At 29.2% G+C, this 17,308-nt stretch overlaps 1 protein-coding gene across 2 annotated transcripts in view; it reads left to right on the top strand.

Annotated features, from left to right (window-relative positions):
* Positions 1-11,048, top strand: part of LOC142325557 (uncharacterized) — a 387,407-nt gene extending 376,359 nt beyond the window's left edge. For both annotated transcript variants that reach the window (XM_075367460.1, XM_075367450.1), the window contains exon 9: positions 10,921-11,048. In XM_075367460.1, coding sequence (XP_075223575.1) covers positions 10,921-11,033 — 113 coding nt within the window. In that variant the 3' untranslated portion in view covers positions 11,034-11,048. The remainder of the gene's footprint in view (positions 1-10,920) is intronic.
* The last annotated feature ends 6,260 nt before the right edge of the window (positions 11,049-17,308 follow it).

Raw genomic sequence — 17,308 nt, 5'->3', positions numbered from 1 at the left:
ATTTTGATTTATTATCTGTGTTTAATTTCACTTTCTCTTACAGCACATAATGAGATATACAGTGATTTAGCGAATGAAAGTTAAATGCTCTATATGTCTTCTAGAAGAAATTTTTAAACAAACAATAAATCCCAGTTCGCATATTGTTGATTTAAATGTTCTTAACAAATTTCAAGTTTTATCGTATCTAGAGCCAGGTACTATGATTTTAAGAGATCGGTGTGCCTTTTTTTTTCACCCTTTTAAAGGAAAGCGAGGAAGAAGTCCCTTTAATGCTTATTTTAAAGTAGTAGGAAAAATTTTTTTTTATAGTAATATCTAAATGGACTATTCAAGTTTCTTGCTTTTCTCATCTCACCATCCCTTTTTAATTCATAAGTTTCTGTTAAAAAACTTTTCTTTTCTTTTCCAAAATACCCTTAATAAAAAATATGTTAAATTTTAGATTTTTATTTATTTGGAAAAACAGTTAAATAGAGATCAATTTGTCAGCATCATTTCCAACTTTTGTATGTATTCGCGATTGAACTACTTTTTCAACGTTATACCCTCATCAATAAAAGTTTTACTTTGATATTTTACTCTTCGTTAATTAATAACTATTAATTAATTAAGTCAATTAAATATTTTGCTGAGTGGAATTTTTTTGAAAGAAATTAAATTTATTTTAACTTTGTAGAAGTAAATATATATAAAATTTCATTTGCAAAATAAAAATTTAAATAAATCTAAATAAGCAAATCTTTTTTTTTTTTGTTTGTAAATCAGAACTGACTTTGCTTATCGTCAAAATGTTCTCTTTATGTTTACTTTATTTTAATTTTTTAATAATTTAAAGAAAATTGTATAAAAAATTGGGTTTTTTTATAATTATGTCACAAAAATTTTAACACTACAAAAATATGATGAATATATTGAGTTAATATTTCTCTCCAAGATAAAATGCAACTGCATTTTCATGATTTTGTTTTACTTACTATTGGCTAGGTAGTATGAAACACAAACGTAAATGTATAGTGTATCTCTATTAGTACGCATAACATTTACACAGACTCACAAAATACAGGCAGAGGTACGCACAAAGGGTACGGTTTTTATACTGCCATGAATACATACTTGTATATACAACATAGTGTGCAACGCACATCATTATAACACTCATATCGTACAATTATTCACTCCACATACAATGCACGGATTAGAAGAGAGAAAGTTGATGTAATCCTTAATATTTCAGGCTTAAGTTTTGTTAAAAAATATAATAACGGAGTAAGTAACAAAAAATAAAATATGCTTATAAAATAAAGTAATAATAACAATAACAACAACAAAAACAACGACGACAATAAAAATAATAGTATTATTTATATTCAATGATGGCTAGTGATATAGTTTATAAAGTTTAGTGATTACCATTATTTTCTCTTAGTATTTCCTGTTAAAAAAATGTTTCTTTTAAAATTCCTTGTTATATTTAGATATAGCATTATTACCGCTTATATTCGATAAGTCTAAAAATTACAATATAGACCCAAATAGAAATAATACATAATGGTTTAAGATTTTTAAAACAACTCAAAAAAAAAACTTTTTAAACTAAATGTTTTGTTTTTATCTAAATTCCTTCTTGTAATGTCAAAGTAAATTAGCGGAAGAATAACTAAGTCAATACAGTAGTAGTAGTAGTACAGGAGATAAATAAAATAATGTTAAAAGGAATCGTCTGATAATTACTGAAATCAAGCTGAAGAAAGAAATATTGATAAGACACTACTTTGTCTTAATATTAACCTCTTAAGTACTGTTTAAGTTTTATTTAGGTTTTTATTTAAGTTGAACTCATTTTTTGTAAAAAAATTATGTTAAAATTTCTAAATATTTCAATTTCTGTTTGTAATAATCCTACACTAGAAAGGTTACAGGTAAGAGATTTTCCACTCCCTTAAAAACCTGTTCGTATACCGGTGATTGTCAGTCTTCTCCTTTTCACAATTTCTTATTTTCTACTTATTTTTAACAATAATTATTACAATGAGGCGTCAAAGAACTTAAAATAGAAGGGAGTTATGAAATTACTACCCAGTATTTCTTGGAAAGGAATATTCCTTTAAAAACGTTAGATAATTTTTCCAAGTCGACTCACAGTTCGTGAAATCATCAGGGACAAACAAACTAAAATCTTACCTCTTTAATACATTATAAATACTTTTCATGATTAATTCCTTCTAATATAAAGTGATGGCATCTTGAGATCAGAAAGTTCATCCTGCGATAAAAATTCCACCTACCCTAAAAAAGTAATAGGAAAAAGGGGCTTAAAAAACACGTGAAAACTCTAGAAGGAGCTATCATCTTCATATTTTCATAATATCATTAACATAAATGAGATTTTTCCTTGAAAAACAATTTATATTTTAAATAAACTTTGAATATTATAAACTTTCAGTTATCTAAGATACAGGATGGAAGCCATTGAGGATAAAAGGCTTTAGTTGTTCATACTTTAGTTGTTTTTTAAGTAAAATCCATTTAAAAAATAAAGTAGTTCAAATATCAAACAATTCAATTTTTTGTTAATTGTGCTGAAAGCATTAGAAAGGATAAAAAGGCTTGGTAATAAAAACTTACTTACTTAGAGGAAAGTACAAGGTCTGAGCCTTTTAATCAGAGTGACTATTTTATATTAGGATTGAGATTGATGAACACATTTTTACAAGTAACATTTGAATTCCAGGATATTTCACTTTTTGTTAATTAAACGGGGGCTTAGAATGTAAAAGTCCAATATGGGGTCTAAGAAGATTATAGGAACTTCCTCGCCAACTCTAGCGATGATTCTGGTCATCAAAAATCAAATTCCAAAGATTATGGACGTATGGTACGTTTATTTATTTATTTTTTTTTTTTGTAAAAGACTTACAGAATGCATCGTTAGTTGAATATTATTTATAAATTGCATTGGTTGTGTAGTAATAGTATTATCTATTACCATGAAGCAGTACAAAAGAAAGGTCAATTACAGGTTATTTGGTGATGATATTACTATATATTTTCCTATATAGAATTTTTGAAGGAATCGCTTTTAAAATTGTAGGAATTCTTCGTTTTGATTCGAAAGCTACTAAATTTTTTTTATACAAAACATACTTTGTGTTTTTATAGATAGCATCGATTACGATTATTTGTAATAAGTTTATTAATTAAGTTTTAATTCGTTTTCCAAGAATACTCGATCAATACGTATTCTTTAAAATGCGGCCACAAAGATTAACAAGAACGTAATTTTATACGCTTTAACAATTTGAGAATAGCGTCTATAGCGCTATTGATGTTCAAAATTTATAAGTTTGTAATTCGTGTCTGGTTTAGGTTTTTGAAAGATTATCATTAGAACAATAATAACAAAATTCTTTTTTAAGAAATAAACATATAAATTATCTTTATTAATTTGTGTTTGTCTTATTATTATTATCTCATTTGCATTGAAGTTCTGAGTAGTATTTGGTAGATATTAATAAAATTGTTACTTAAGATTTTCCGAAAAGAAGAATTTTACTAGGAAACAAGTATCAGTTATGCAACTATTTCATAAACACCGTTAGAACGCGGGTTATTTCGATAATGTAGCGGTAAAAAAATTACAGATTTTTGATACAAAAACTTTATTGTATTCTTCAATAATTAATAAATATGGATTTAAAAAAAACGTATATCAGTTTACTCATTAATACAAATGGATATCCTCTCTAAATATAGAATGATATGCAATTATGTAATATGTTTTGTTTTCAAATTGTTTTATGATATGTTTTGTAAATCTATTTCGGCAGCTATTGGTAAATTAAAATATTTTTTCTAAGATTCAACTACTTAAAGTGTACTTTACTTGAGAGTTAAATGATACATTTTTCATAATTGGAAAACAATTTATTGAACATTTAAATTGTGCTATATTTTATTAATGAAATTACTTAATTTCTTTCATATTTTACTCTAAAATAACAAGAAAAATTAATCTATTGTTTTTTTTTTTTTCGAAATTTTATGTAGGAGTTAAAGATCCTACTAACCGATTTTTGCATTTTAAAACTTAAATTCAGGAGATAACATTTTTTCATCAAAAAATAATTCTTGCCCAATCAAACCACTATGGAAAATAAATGCATAAATATCAGTACCTTAATTTTTTCATTATAAAATAGCTAGCTTATTTAAGAGCAAACAATGATTAAGATGTCTAGATTTGAAAACAACTTTAAATCTAGTCATATAAAGGTCGTAAAATCATAAATTCATATAAAGCTAGTCAAAAAGTCATATAAAGTTTGTAGAGAAAATCTGCTTTCAACTAACTTTATAAACAGCAAGAAAGCACAAAATATACGGATTTGCCATGAATCCATGAAGGAGATATTTAGGTAAACCCTACAGAATAGTAACGGGAAAGAAAATCAGGCATTCACAAAAGTAATGGACAGTGTAAAATAAACAGTTACTCTCATAGATACCTGGAAACAAGGTTGTACAGGCAGTACTGCTGTCTGGCTACATGTGATGTTAAATATTAGTCTTTCCTTATTTTCAACATAATTAATTAAATCATGATCATGTTAATATACGAGGGTAAGTCAAATAGAAAAGAGAAACTTTGATTTCCTCCCAATCACACGTATGGCACCAATGATTGTTCTGCTTTTACTCGTAACCTCTATCAGATATCTATTGAAAGTATTGTTTCATTGTTAGCTATTTGTGATTATGTTTAAAAATCTGTTTAAAATGAATACTCCTTTGTCTGATTGCACCAAGAAAGAAATTCGAGCAGCGATATGTTTCCTCAGTTCAGACGGGGTAAAACCAGCTGAGATAATTCGTCAAATGCAGTAGCAATATGGAAATAGATGTTTGAGTGGAAGTAAGATCTACGAATGGATTGACCGTTTTAAACATTTTAGGATTCCACTTCAAAAACTAACGACAATATTTGGGCGGTTAAACAAATGATTCTCGGTAATCGACGAATTATAGTTGATGACATTGCAAGTGAGTTGAATATAAGCCATGGATCAGCATTTTAAATCATCCATCATTCTTTAAACTTTCTAAAAGCCTGTGCTCATTGGGTTTCAAGTCGATTGACCAGCATCCACAAAGAGAATCGTTTGAAAATTTCCCAGAAGCTTTTGGAAAGTTACGAAGATGAAGGAGACTCATTTCTTAAGCGAATAATAATTTTTGATGAAATACGGTCCATCACTTGGAATCCGAAAGTAAGCGATAAAGTTTAGTGCAGAAACACCCTTCATCTCCCATTGCAAAAAAAAGTTTAAAACTAAGATGTCTGCAGGAAAGGTGATGGCGATATTCTGTAATATGGAATATTCACTTCTGGTTTACTTCACACCTAAAGATCAATCGGTAAACAATGACAACTACTGGGTTTACTGAAGCAAAGCATCAAATCCAAAGACAAGGTAAACTTTATAAAGGTGTGAATTTCTTCAAGATAACGCTCGACCTCATATGGTCAAAAAAGCAGTCCATTGCCATAAAAATCTCGGTTTTGAGCTGCTGGATCTCTCACCATACAGTCCTAAGCGATTTTCATATTTTTGGCCCATTAAAAGAAAAGTTGCGAGGGAATCATTATCGATCTGATGAAGAGGCCATAGAAGCGTTGAAAATGTTTCTGCACATCAGACTGCAAACTTTCTTCCAGGAAGGAATTCAAAAGCTCTTAAAAGATGGACTAAGTGCATAGAGCTAATTACGGATTATGTTGGGAAATAATGCACATATCATTAATTTAAGTTCAAATAGATATATTCATTCTTTGAATTTCACTTTACTTTTTGACTTGCCCTCGTACATTTGTTAATTCCAATCAGTATTTGTTTTATTTCCAGTCCACTTAACATTAACGAAACATAATTTCGTCCTACACGCCGGATATTTGGAATTTATTACATAGTGAAATCAGCAAAATTTATAATTGTCAGTGTAATGTAACATTGTTAAAGCATCATGACCTTAGAAGCAATATAATGTGTACGATTCTACTCAATTATAAGGACAAAACTGAAATGTATAAACGTGAAAATCTGTGTTTAATTAATTAGTGCTCTTCGGGAAGTGAGCTTTCATTCCACCTACAATTTCTAACGTTACGGGTTTATTATTACTCGGAACACAACAACACATTATTCACATCATAAATTCAAATATTACACACTTATAGATTATACTCATTATTCAGACAGAATACATATATATATTCTTTACTGCTACAATTATTTTTTTAACCTATATTTATTAACCTTCAGGTACCAGGCACAGGCCTCCTTAGAAATTCATATCTATTTCAAAATTTTGTGACATATCGAAGGACCAAACTAATTAAAATATTTCAGCATAGAAACACAGGGTAAAGTACTTGATTAAAACGAAGGAGATAATCATGAAGGCTAATTTTCAGAGTTTGAGATAAATTTACTTGTGGAAAAAACTGATCGGGTGGGAAAGAGTGAGAAGTGAGGGATGTTAGGTATTAATTTTGAATCCCATTTAAAAGAGAGGCCAAAACTCGATCTAGTAATGGATAAGAATGTAATGCATTGTTGTATACATTTTTGGAGGGAGGAAAGGAGATAGTAAAATGCTGAATGAAATCAAACTGGAGGGTAAGTCCAATGAAGAAGAAAAGGATTTAGAGGAAGTAAAAGAAGACCTAAGATGTTAGGCAGGCCTAACTAGCCGAAAAATCATCATTATGATAATAATAATTTTACTGTACCAGTTTCGTAAATGTTATAGTATACGTGTAGAATAAAGTGGAATTAAAGAAAAAAGGTTTAACCACATAGATTTCTTTTATGAGGTCTGGAGAAAAAACATTAAATGTTTTTTTTATTTTGTGGATAACTTCAATAGCTCGAATAGAATTTAACACTGTAACAGACGGTTCGTAGGTTTCCTGATCAGGATATTATCTGCTATTAAATTTTAATTAATAATACAATCTTGCCTGACAAAACTACAATGTACAAAGGTTACCGTGCACTAATTTTACAAATAAGAAACGAATAATTTGGGTCCTAACTAAATAAATCTGTTTCACATTAGCGGAAGCTTTTCATATATCATGTTACTCAATCCCTCATTAAAAAGGAACTTTTAATTATTTTTTTAAGCATATCGATGTCAGTAAAGGAAATATAGTATAATGCCACTTTTAATGATTGACGGAAAATCCCAAAAGCTAGCAAATTAATTTTCTTTTATAGTAACATAGTATTAGATGAGCTAGAATAAAATACAAAACTATAATATTTAAGGCAGTAGATACGCACTATTATATTTCAAAATTGTATTTCATAAATATATAACTATATCAGTATGTAAGCTGATTGATGTAATTTAACCCATAAACAAACTGATGAAATTTATTAGGTAAAGAGATCTTTTGAATCATACTAAAAGCCGTAGGCATCATACAGACTACAATATTACCGATACTGTTAGTATAAAAGATTCTGTCGTATTCGTTATCTTTATTTGAGCCGGCTACTTTACGGATTATTTGTTGTTCGTTATTTAACACTCAATTTTAGAAGGTATAATAATGTTGCAACATGCAATGAATAATTAGCTTGTAAGATTACACAGTTTATTTTCTACTTACGTGAACAATGCAAATTGTAATCCATATTCATATAAAAATTCATACCACAAAAATTAATTTTCAAAAATATCTTGATTATATAAAATTGAATATGGGTAGCTATCCTCTCTCGTTTATTATAATTTATAAAAATGATTTTTATTGCATTGATTAGTCAAAATCTAATATTAACAGACCTTACCATTATTGTAATAGGTTATAAATTTAAAAAAAAATACCATTTGGTGTATAACAACTCTTGTTAGTGTTGTATAACGGTTAAAATATGTATATGTACTGGTGTTAGGTTGCATTTCATTAAGATCCGTCTAATATAAGTAAGAATAAGCTAGGCAGTCTTTCAAGGACAAAAAAATTGGTAATGGTTTCTCAATTTCAATAAAAGTTTCAGTCTTTTCAGTACTTCAGTACTTTTCAGTTGTGTTTAGATTTTATAAAGTGAAAAGAGTAATTCCTCATTAAGACTGTTAATTTTTAACCAAATTAAATTCATTTGCGTTAGAATCAACCACAGTATGTATTTAACGTCAATGAAAAAGCGTTATTATATCAATTTACCCTTATAATTGAAAATTCTATAAAACGAGATCATACTGCTTAATGTTACTAGCATATGATCTTCAAATTATTAAGTTTTCTGTCCTCTGAAGCTAGAACAAATTTAAATTAATTTACAAGACAAGATTGTAGAATGTTCTGTTAATTGTTTACCAATTTAGAAAATTCCATCTTAAAAAGAGGATATAATTATTTACAAAAAACACACTCATAATTAATATAATTAGAATATGTCAATTTACGCATAAACATGAAATAAATCAATTTATAATTACGAGACCAAATAAAAGACTAATTAATTAGAAAGTTGCTTCAAAACAAATAAAAAATTAGCTGAAATAATTAATGAGAAATCTATTATAATATTTATAATAAAGCAGCAGTGTATAAAATTGAATGAGGAAAACCAAATTGTAAAAAATATACATAGAAATGAATTACAAAAATAAAAAAAATCGGTTCCAGCAACAGTTTAAGAACAAGCATTATTATAAACAGAAAATAGATATTGTAATAATAAAAATAATATATGTTTTCTGTTAATAACAGTACTTATATATATATATATTTTTTTTTTAATTTTATATATATATATATATATATATATTCTTTTTTATATGTAGAAAAATTTTATTAACGTACAAGTAAAGTATTATCAATATGATGATTGCTTTAGAAAGTAGTAGAAAATAAATTATTCAAATTTAAATATACAAATGTATTACATTTATGGCATCAACAAACATCTGTTTTATTATCTGCCACAGACTAAAATAGATTGAGTATATTTTCATTTTTATCAGAGACTGTGTGTTAACATGCCTCTTTACTTTGATTTTTAAAACGATGTTATAAAAACATAATTTCATATTTGTACATTTAAATGAAATAATAGATCTCTGCAAAAGCTCTCAACACAGAAAAACATACCATTAAGTAAATATTGAGATCTTTTTTTGTTTTCATAAAGAGAAAATTGGATAAATTTGGGTGAAAATAATTACTTACAGTTGAAATATATATTAATATGTCTATATACATTTTTTTTTTGTAATTACAAAACAATAATTTCCTGCCAACGCCAATTCTAACATTAAATTTTATTTTAAGCAAAAAGTCGTTGTCTTGTCTTGATAAGTTTACAGAAGTTTCGTTCATAGGTTAAACTTTTATACGGATACAATTAATTAGATTGGTATATGCTTGTAATTTTCAGAATTTATAATGTTACGGAGAGAGAATACTCTCTCGGAGAGAGAATACGGAGAGAGATTTTACTTTACGGAGAGAGAATACTCTCGGAGAGAGAATACGGAGAGAGATTTTACTTGGTAGTTTTTACTTACTTATGCAACATTTTGTGTATCTATGACATTGAAATTATTTTTATTATTTCTGCTGGCAATCGAGGTTTCTGAAAGTAAGCTGTAAATGGTTATTTATTTATCTACTCGGTTCCCTATTCAAGCTAGTTCATTGTACGCTAAAAAAAGAGATTAATAACTAAAAAGTTAAATTATGATTGCCACTTCAAAGACGTGCTGCTTTGAACGTTGCAGCCGCATACCTCACGGTTTCGCGAAACGCTATTGAGGTTATCTCCGGGATTTCCCCGGTGTGGCTGCGTGCATTGATGCTCCGGCGGGTTTATCTTGGTATGACTAAGACCGAGGATAAGGACTTACTTCTGGCCGAGTGGCAGGAGGCCTGGAACACCTCACCTACTGGTGTATGGACGCGTAAATTAATTCCAAGAATAGATGTATGGGTGCAGGGAGGACTGGGTGAGGTAGGTTTCTATACAACCCAGCTCCTTTCTGGACATGGCGAATTTGAAGCCTACCTGCATCGATTTGGCAGGAGAGTGTCTCCTCTATGCAGGTACTGCGATCTTGAGGATACCGTTGAGCACACCATCTACCAATGCCAGCGGTAGGATGTGGTAAGACAAAATGTCGGGCTAAGCTGACTTTCTCCGGAAGAAACAGTTCCGTACATGTTGACAGGAAGAACGGAATGGAACAAGGAAGTACACATAGCTACTAGAATCCTGAAAACTAAAGCGAGAGAAGCTAGAGAATGGGATAGAGCCTGATTCAGGATCCAGAACAGTAAGAGGACTGAAGATCACCAGCAAGGAATCGGAGTTCCATACACAAGATCTGAGACTCACGCGAAGAAAGTGACTAAAAATAAAAATTGAAGGTGAAGGGGTGAAGGACAGCCCTCTGTGTAACCGTCGTGCGTCTGCACTTGTGCTGATGGGCGACGGCGATGAAGCATGGGAACTTTGGACCCCTGGACCCTAAAGTCTCCTCCTGGGCCCACGCAATGCTTAAACTGCAGGCCCGAACCCGGATGAGGAGAAAAGGTGAGATATGAGTTTTAGTCGGTAGGGTGCGGATACACATAAGCTCCTAATAACATATAGCCGAACTCGTGCGAGTACGACACTCCGCCATTTATGAGGGTGTGCGTAAATGGCATTTCTCAGACTCATCTATAACAAAAAAAAAATAATAAAAAAAATAAATAAAAAAATATGATTGCGCTTAAGTTATTCGGCCGATATGAAATGAAACAACAACAAAAAATGCTTCTTTTGGAGAAACGTTTGATGTTCTTTAAAATCATAAATAAGTGCATAGTTGTTTAAGAGAATTTGTGTTAATTTCTTTCAGGATACTGGTGTATGATGGAATTTAAAAGCGGTAGTCTACCCTTAAATTCAGACGTTTCTTGGTTTGATTGCTGGTCAGGCAATTTTACATGCTCCTACTATCTTCGTAAATAATATTTTCATATAAAACCCTTAGGGCTACGTGTGGTAAAACCGAGGAATTTTTAAATTTTAAATAGTCATTATAACAACATATTTATAATAACTTTTTTTATAACAAAAGCGTAAGGAAATTAGGGATCATTAAAATAAAAATAGATTTCAAAAATTTACAGTGCAAGATAGTTAAAATTATTAAGATAGCTGATACTATAAATATCACATCATATTGTTTAGATTCAGATTTCATTTCCTACTTTTTATTTCTAAAAATAAAAATTGTCACTTTTTCTTTTACTCTTTATAAATTCTAACTTGTTTTGTTACTCTTATTAAATGAATTTGTATAATGCTCTATTATTAGTTACCCAGTATTTTTCCATCCTTCAAAGACTCATTATGTGTTTATTACGAATGTATTATTAATTAATACAATAATGTTTTATATATATTAATTATAAGTTCAAAGATTATAATAAAAAAAAATTATATTATAAACGAAATAAAGGCTTTTCTTTACTAGAACGAACCAGCGAATAATAAAATATTTAGAATAATTAAATATAACCGCAGTATTGAACAAAGGCGGCATATTACTCAACACATACGAATATTCAAATTATAAATAAGTCGAGAATATTTCATTACAAAATATTTCACTCCCGGATAAAGAACGATGGGAAGAGTCAATGCCGCTTAGTATAAACCGATAGAAAAGAGCTTAACAATTACTGCAATTCAGTGCTGGGAAAAACAGTAAGTACTGAATTAATTATTATTATCTTTTAATTTTATTTTTTAAAACGGAATGAAATGAAACTTTACAAATTTTTACTTTTTTTTTTATAACTGTATATTCTGCTTTCAAGGAATTAAAAGTATTGCCTAAAAATAGCTAATTAAATACTTATTTTACAAAGTTAAAATTGATTTATTACTTTAAGTTGAAACAAAGTACCGTTTTTATTAAATTGTCTCAGCAAATACGTTAGTGTTGATATGTGGAAGTAGGTAAGTGGTTTGAGTATGAATATACGGTGTATATATGTGCACGCCATCAACTATTCTTTGTGTTTGTTTCCTCCTGCAGCATAACTCTTTTGACTTTATTTTCCTATTTGCATGACGGTTAGAAGTGGTTTTCTCAGATTTATAGCCGTAGGGCTTCTTTGATATTCACACCGCCTTAGAGAAAACGAACCAGCCCACGAACGTAGAATGAGGGTTGAAACATGTAAATATAGCATTAAAACTATTCTTCTTTTTTATTTCCCTTCTTTCTTCGGTTCTTTAATTCATTTACTCCTTTTTCTTTATTTCAAATAGGTTTTTTATCCTTTATATTCTAGAGTACAATGCAATCATTTTAAACGTTATAGATATTTCCCTTGAATAACGATTTTTTTTATTATTTAAAAACAAGCATAAAAAACAATTACCAATGAAATTTGTTTCAATTAAACTTTACTCTGCGATAAATTCCATCGAGTAATAATGCATAATCACATGATTATTATTACTAATAATAATACTCACGATGAGATTATAATAATATATTAATAATAATAATAACACGGACCGGATTATATGCAACATAAAAAGCTTGAAATATGTATAAAAAGTACTTCAAATATGCGTGAAAAATGTCAAAATATGCAACTTTAAATAATAAAGTAAAATAGTCATTTTTAGTTTTTTTTTTAATATTAAAATCAACATACAAATAGTTAGTAATTGAATAATATATCGATAAATTTGATGATTAAACAATTATTTAAAATTTTGTTATTTTGTAAACGTATACAAACAGGTACTGTTTCAAATGTTCGGAAGTAAGATTGTGTCTTTGATCACTCAAAATATTTTTGTAAGTGGAAAAGGATCGTTCCACACTCACTGAGGTAACTGGGCAGTATTTTAATTTGAATGCTATGTAAGCACTTATTGTTTCTGGCAAAGGTTCAACCGTCCCATTAATAAAACTATCAATTTCACGCAACGTTCAAAGCCTGGTTTATTGTTCAAAATATTTAAAAATTGTTCTTTAAGCTTACACGGGAATACCTCTGGCAATGCGGAGTTCATTTGGCGGATGTTATTCATTAACAGAATAGATTCAGTCAACGCCAAACCTTGAGTTTCAATCTTTTTAATACTCGCAGGTATATGGAAAAAATGAGTGCTAATCACAGCTATATATTTTTTTAAAAATAGGATCGGTAAATGCTTCCTAGGACTGACAAACTGCCATAACCTCTGTACTATCGAAGTCGTTTACTACATTTTTGATGGCCTCGAAATGTTCACTGTAAAGCAGTACAGCTTCAATCTACTTTCCCCATCAAGTTACCACTGGTTCGGTAGGTAAAGGCACATTTGGCAATTTTTCTTTGTAGGCCTTATTGCGAGCAGGTGCCTTAAAAAACACTTTCTTTATTGATGAAATCAGTTTATTTATATTCCCAAAGGTGATCGTACTTCTTTAGCGAGTCAATGTTCTCTGTAAGCAAAGCACGTCACATGAATCTAATTGTCATAAAATACCTGGAAGGCGTTGGCTGCCTTGATCATATAGGGAGCAATATCTGAGAAAAATATAAACACTCTTTCATCTGCAGAAGATTCAGGAAATAACTTCTTAATACCCTTATTCACATAAATCTGGCGATCGTAGAATGATTTGTCATCAAATAGGAAGAAGAAGTCTCTAATTTTAATGCACCGATAATTAAATTCGCAAGGTAACGGTCACAACTGCCGGTAGTTTTGTCAGCTGAAATCCAAATAATGCTATCCTTGAGTTCACTGCGTATTTCTTCCAGATAATTTTTTTAATAATTCCATCCTTCTATATAAATTGTTGGTATGTAATTTTTCCGCAATGTTGATTAATTTGGTATATTTTAATTCAAGCAATATTTTCGCAGAAAACTATTGAAGGTAAGATTTGTAAGTTTGTGAAGAGGAATATTACTCGTAAGCAGAGCTTACACATAAATCCATGCTAGAGTTCTAGAGTTTTTTTTTTTTTACCTTGGGAAGTGAAATCACTGTTACCTGCCGCTATTATAAGTTGTTGTCGTAAACCTATCTCTTGCAATACTGCAATATGAAGACGCAAGTCTTCATATTGCATGTCAAGCATGACAAGACCAGCATGTCAAGGCAACTTGACATGCTGGTCTATTTGAAACGTTTTTCTGCACGAAATATTTTTCTCGCTAACTCGACAATATAAAATATTTCCGGCGTATGTAAATTTTCCAGGATAGTCAGTAATCCACAAAGATAGACTTTTTTTCGGGAGACATGGTACACAAATAAATAAACAACTAAACTGACGCAATGAGCGCGTCAACAATAACGTGCGTAATTTAATTGGCTGGAGGGAGTGCTGCAGTAGGTGTGCGCGACGCAGAACGGTATCGTCCGTCCTTCTCTCGCGTGGGTCTGTGTTTTACTTGGTCTTTTAATATTATCCCACAAAAACAACAGACAGGTGGCTGCTAATTGCGATCTACGAGCCGTGCGGGTAATAGGTTTGAGCGGCGACAACGTAGGATCTCATTTATTAACTAGATACCCTACCGAAAATATTGTAAATATATCAAAAATATGAGGATGTATCATCACTAGATTTTAAGGAAAAGGTGCAATAACCGGTGAGAATTAGCCTAATATGCAAATGCATATGTAAATCCATACAATTCGGTCTCTACTAAAACTTAGACTATTATTTTATAAATAAATAACTACTTTATACTTTGGCTTTTACTGCATCAAGTAATTCAATAACTAAAAGAAAAATTTCGATAACAAATAATGCGTAGGAGACAGGTCACTGACATTCTAATAGGAAACTTTTTTCCATATTATTAAATATTTACAGAAAATTTATATTAATATACGTCAATATTTTAACAAAATTATATATCTACAATCTTTTCTCTTGGAATAATGATTAAATATGTTGATTTTCTGTATATGACTTGAAGATTAGAAAGCAGAACACCGAATAACTCCTCCATATTCCGCTTATTTAGCTGGTACCCTGCAATAACTGCGAATTGATGATAATGATAAATGAATCTCTCTTTGTAGCTTATGTAAAATGCTAATTATGACCGGAGCTCGAACCCAGAATCTCTGAATTGAAGGCAGAGACTCTACGAATTCGTTATGAAGATTAGAAAATATCAATATAATCACTTAAACATGTACTATAAAGTGTAAGTAAAGATGAATCTGAAATATTTAAAATAACTATTGTTTCATTATATTATTTTTTTAACATTTGTTATATTGAAAAGTTTCTCTAATCCTTTAAAATGTTTCCTACATTTTACTACATAATATATATTAAATTACTTTTTAAGGTCACATTTTTTCACTGAAGTATTGGAAATTTTACAAATTTAAATTCACAGGTAAATAAAATTTTCTGGCAGTTTAATCTTCTTAATTCATTTAGGCAATTAACAGACAATGGATAAAATTTTTTTTAGTAGCCTTGATCAGTAGATAATAAAATAACGTCGCCTAAAGTTTGTTAAATTTAATTAAAGTTCCCTGTATACTGACAGCGACGTGCATTGTTAATTTAAATTCCGATGACCTATTCGTAAAAATTTAACTTCCAAATCTTATGAAGAAGTTATTAATAAACTGTACTTTATTTCTCAACGACTGAAAAGTATTGAAAATCATTTTTTCTGTAATTACTGATCGATCAGTCTCCATTTTCCAAATACGTGTCTGTTATAATGAATATATATAATATATTTACATAATAATGAATGGAAATTGGTGTGGAATAATTTTCTTGGTCAAAAGGAATTTTCCACTTGTTATTCTACTGAAATACTGAATTCCGAGAATATTTCATTCTATTCAGGGATTCTATTATTATAATTTCTACTATTTCAGGCGGAGATAAACATTTTAATTTTTCAAATAATCTCGTAAATACAATGGGTCAAATACAGACGTTGATTGTATTTATTTATTTTATTTTATTGGCACAATCAATCGGTACTCTTAATATCTCAACAGTGATATTACATCATTGTACATGTTATATTAAAGAAGTACAATCATAGCTTTTATTACATTGTTTAGATAATTCAAATTTTGGAATATATAGTAATGAATTTAGAAATAAATTTGTACCTACGTTAGTATTTCTCTTTGTTTGTGGTTCTACATTACCAAAAACAAATGGAATGGTATTTGGTTTTGCAAGATGACGACCATTAAAGATTTTACCACATTATTTCTTTGCATTGTATTTCATAAAGCGTAATTTTTTTGAGCTTGAAGTAATGAAGAGTTTTTAATATAAATTTATATCTTAAATTATCATTTCTTGCAATGGTATGGCCAGTTTTCTATGCGTGAAATAAATTAATCTATAATCCTTTGCTTTAAACTTCCTATTTTAATATCATCATCATCTTTAGTTATAACTGCTTTAAGTAAGGAAGACAATCAAAATACTATAAACGAATTTTAATATGCTTTGTTTGACCTATTTCAACTTCCTTGTTGGAAGATTGTCACATATGTTTTTTCCTTTAATGTTTGTTAATAGCAGCTGTCTGCCGACTGTAATCAACATTTTTTCGTTTCTTTTTGTCTTACAACCACCATCTTATAACTATAATAAAATATATTAAATTAATTCTTCACGTACAATTACTGTATTCTACGCTCCTTTTTTTTAAGTTTTTAATGTTTATGTTTTTAAAGTTAACTTCAAATTGTTTGAAATCATATCAAAACAAAAATATTAATTTTACGTGATCTAAAACCAAATAGTAAAACTCTATACTGTGATAGTAAGAAAAAAAAACATTATACGCAAATGTTTGAAAAGTAAAAACACAGAAAACCCTTTCTTGGGGTTTTTTGGGTACATATGATAACAAAAATTTTGAAAAAGAAAAAGGGTTGAAGAAAAAGATTTTGTGTCATAAATGTATCAATCCCTGTTGTAATAAACAATACACAAAAATGTTAATAATTTCGGCTTTATTAACAATCCAATCAGTCAACCTATTTAACAATATCAAATTTTTATTATTTCTTTTAATAATTAGAGATAATCTGGTTATAATGTAACAAACGTTCTTTTGCTGCGTGTTTTCTAGTAACATATACACATTTCTAAAAGTAGATACAATTTTATTTCACTGATAACTTTTTATTTTTTTATTGCTATTATTGAGTTATTATTTACTGTAAACATTTTTTTTACGATCAGATGCTAATAATTATTAATAAATCAATAT

The sequence above is a fragment of the Lycorma delicatula genome, chromosome 1 (genome assembly GCF_047948215.1).
Source record: "Lycorma delicatula isolate Av1 chromosome 1, ASM4794821v1, whole genome shotgun sequence".
Taxonomy (NCBI): domain Eukaryota; kingdom Metazoa; phylum Arthropoda; class Insecta; order Hemiptera; family Fulgoridae; genus Lycorma; species Lycorma delicatula.
The sequence above is the reverse complement of the archived record's forward strand: the minus strand, read 5'-3'. Positions and strand labels throughout refer to the sequence as shown.